The sequence below is a fragment of the Propithecus coquereli genome, unplaced genomic scaffold, assembly GCF_000956105.1.
Source record: "Propithecus coquereli isolate 6110/MARCELLA unplaced genomic scaffold, Pcoq_1.0 Scaffold107, whole genome shotgun sequence".
Classification (NCBI taxonomy): Eukaryota; Metazoa; Chordata; class Mammalia; order Primates; family Indriidae; genus Propithecus; species Propithecus coquereli.
The window spans coordinates 1,716,331-1,717,816 of record NW_012134636.1 but is presented as its reverse complement, the minus strand read 5'-3'; the positions used below and the strand labels follow the sequence as shown (position 1 = coordinate 1,717,816).

At 39.0% G+C, this 1,486-nt stretch overlaps 1 protein-coding gene across 1 annotated transcript; it reads left to right on the top strand.

Moving 5' to 3' along the window:
• LOC105812314 (spindle and kinetochore-associated protein 1-like) lies at positions 1 to 1,284 on the top strand. Its single transcript, XM_012646719.1, is given in 3 exon segments — positions 1 to 97; positions 500 to 694; positions 697 to 1,284. Coding segments are annotated over 3 exon segments (768 nt in total). The 3' UTR covers positions 1,173 to 1,284.
• The last annotated feature ends 202 nt before the right edge of the window (positions 1,285 to 1,486 follow it).

Below are 1,486 nucleotides of genomic sequence, written 5' to 3'. Positions count from 1 at the left end.
ATGGCCTCCTCAGATCTGGAACAGTTATGCTCTCATGTTATTGAAAAGATTGGCAATCTTAAGAAAACTCTGTCATTAAGAAACTGTGGTCAAAAATGTTAGGCTTAAAGAATTCACCGTCTCCAAACTTCCATCCAAACCTCCTATAAAATCCACCACTCACCCCTTCCTAGCGGTGTATTAGGCATGTAGCCTTTGCCAGACCCCAAGGGAGATAAAGAAATGGGATGCAAGAGGGGAACTTACTTTCCTCATCCCTCCTGATAAGGATGATGCTTATGCTTCCGGGTTGTTTGAAAAGAATTTATTACAGCCGCTCTTCTGGCCCAGTTGCTTACTCCCCTTGGAAAAACTCTCTATAAAACCCAAGGCTCTCCCCTTCCTCAGCATGGATGCTCTTTTAGGCCTCCACCCATCTGCACCCAGATGCTCAAAGAAACAGCATTTTGCTATGTATGAGGCTTCATGTGTCTCCCTCTTGGCTCTGGACCTAACAAAGAACCTACATTGAAAACTATATTAAATAAAATTGGAGATGAGATCAGTGTAGTAAATAAACTTCTAAAGAAATTGGAATTGAAAATTCAGTATCAAGAACACACCAACAGTTCACTCAAGGAACTCTGTGAGCCTCTCGAAGAATATCACAAAGATGTGGAACATCTCAAAGAAAACGTTGCTTCCCCTTTGCCTCCAGAACAGTCACCCAAAGCTCTGTTAAGGGATCAGATCTTGACCCTGAAGAACCAGTCAACATTGAGGAATCTGCACCCATAAAGAAGCCCCCAAAAGAACAAAGAAGTATTAAAGAAATGCTGTTGATAACTTGTGATGAGTTTAATGGTATTCCTGCGTACATGAAATCCCATTTAACCTGTTGTCAAATTAATAATGTTATTAAAGAAATCAACAAGGCAGTAATTAATAAATATAAGATCCTATATCAACCAAAAAAGTCTATGAATTCTGTGGCCAGAAATCTCTATCATAGATTTATTGATGAAGAAACAAAAGATACCAAAGGTCATTATTTTATAATGGAAGCTGACATAAAGGAGTTCGCGACTTTGAAAGTTGACAAGAAGTTTCACGCGTTACTGAATATCTTACGGCACTGTCAGAGGCTATCTGACGTCGGAGGGGGAGCACTTACCCGTTATGTTACAACCTGAGGCCCCTGTGAGCTTTTGAACAGACCAATGATAGGGTATAGAGGCTATTCCTACAGTTTTCTTATATATAATTTCTTTAGCTTTTTCACTTCCTATTTTTGTTTCTTTTTTAAATAAAGCTTATATATTTTCAAGATTCACTTCCTTTCAGCAAATATTTAGCCACCTGCCATATAAGGCTCTGTACTAGGCATATAATCAAACTAAAAAATGCTCATATCTAGTTTTTGTGTTTAGCGGACAATGCTACAGACCCCAATCAGAGGGGTACAGATGTGATACCGGAAGGAAAAGATCAAGAAGATATAGACAAG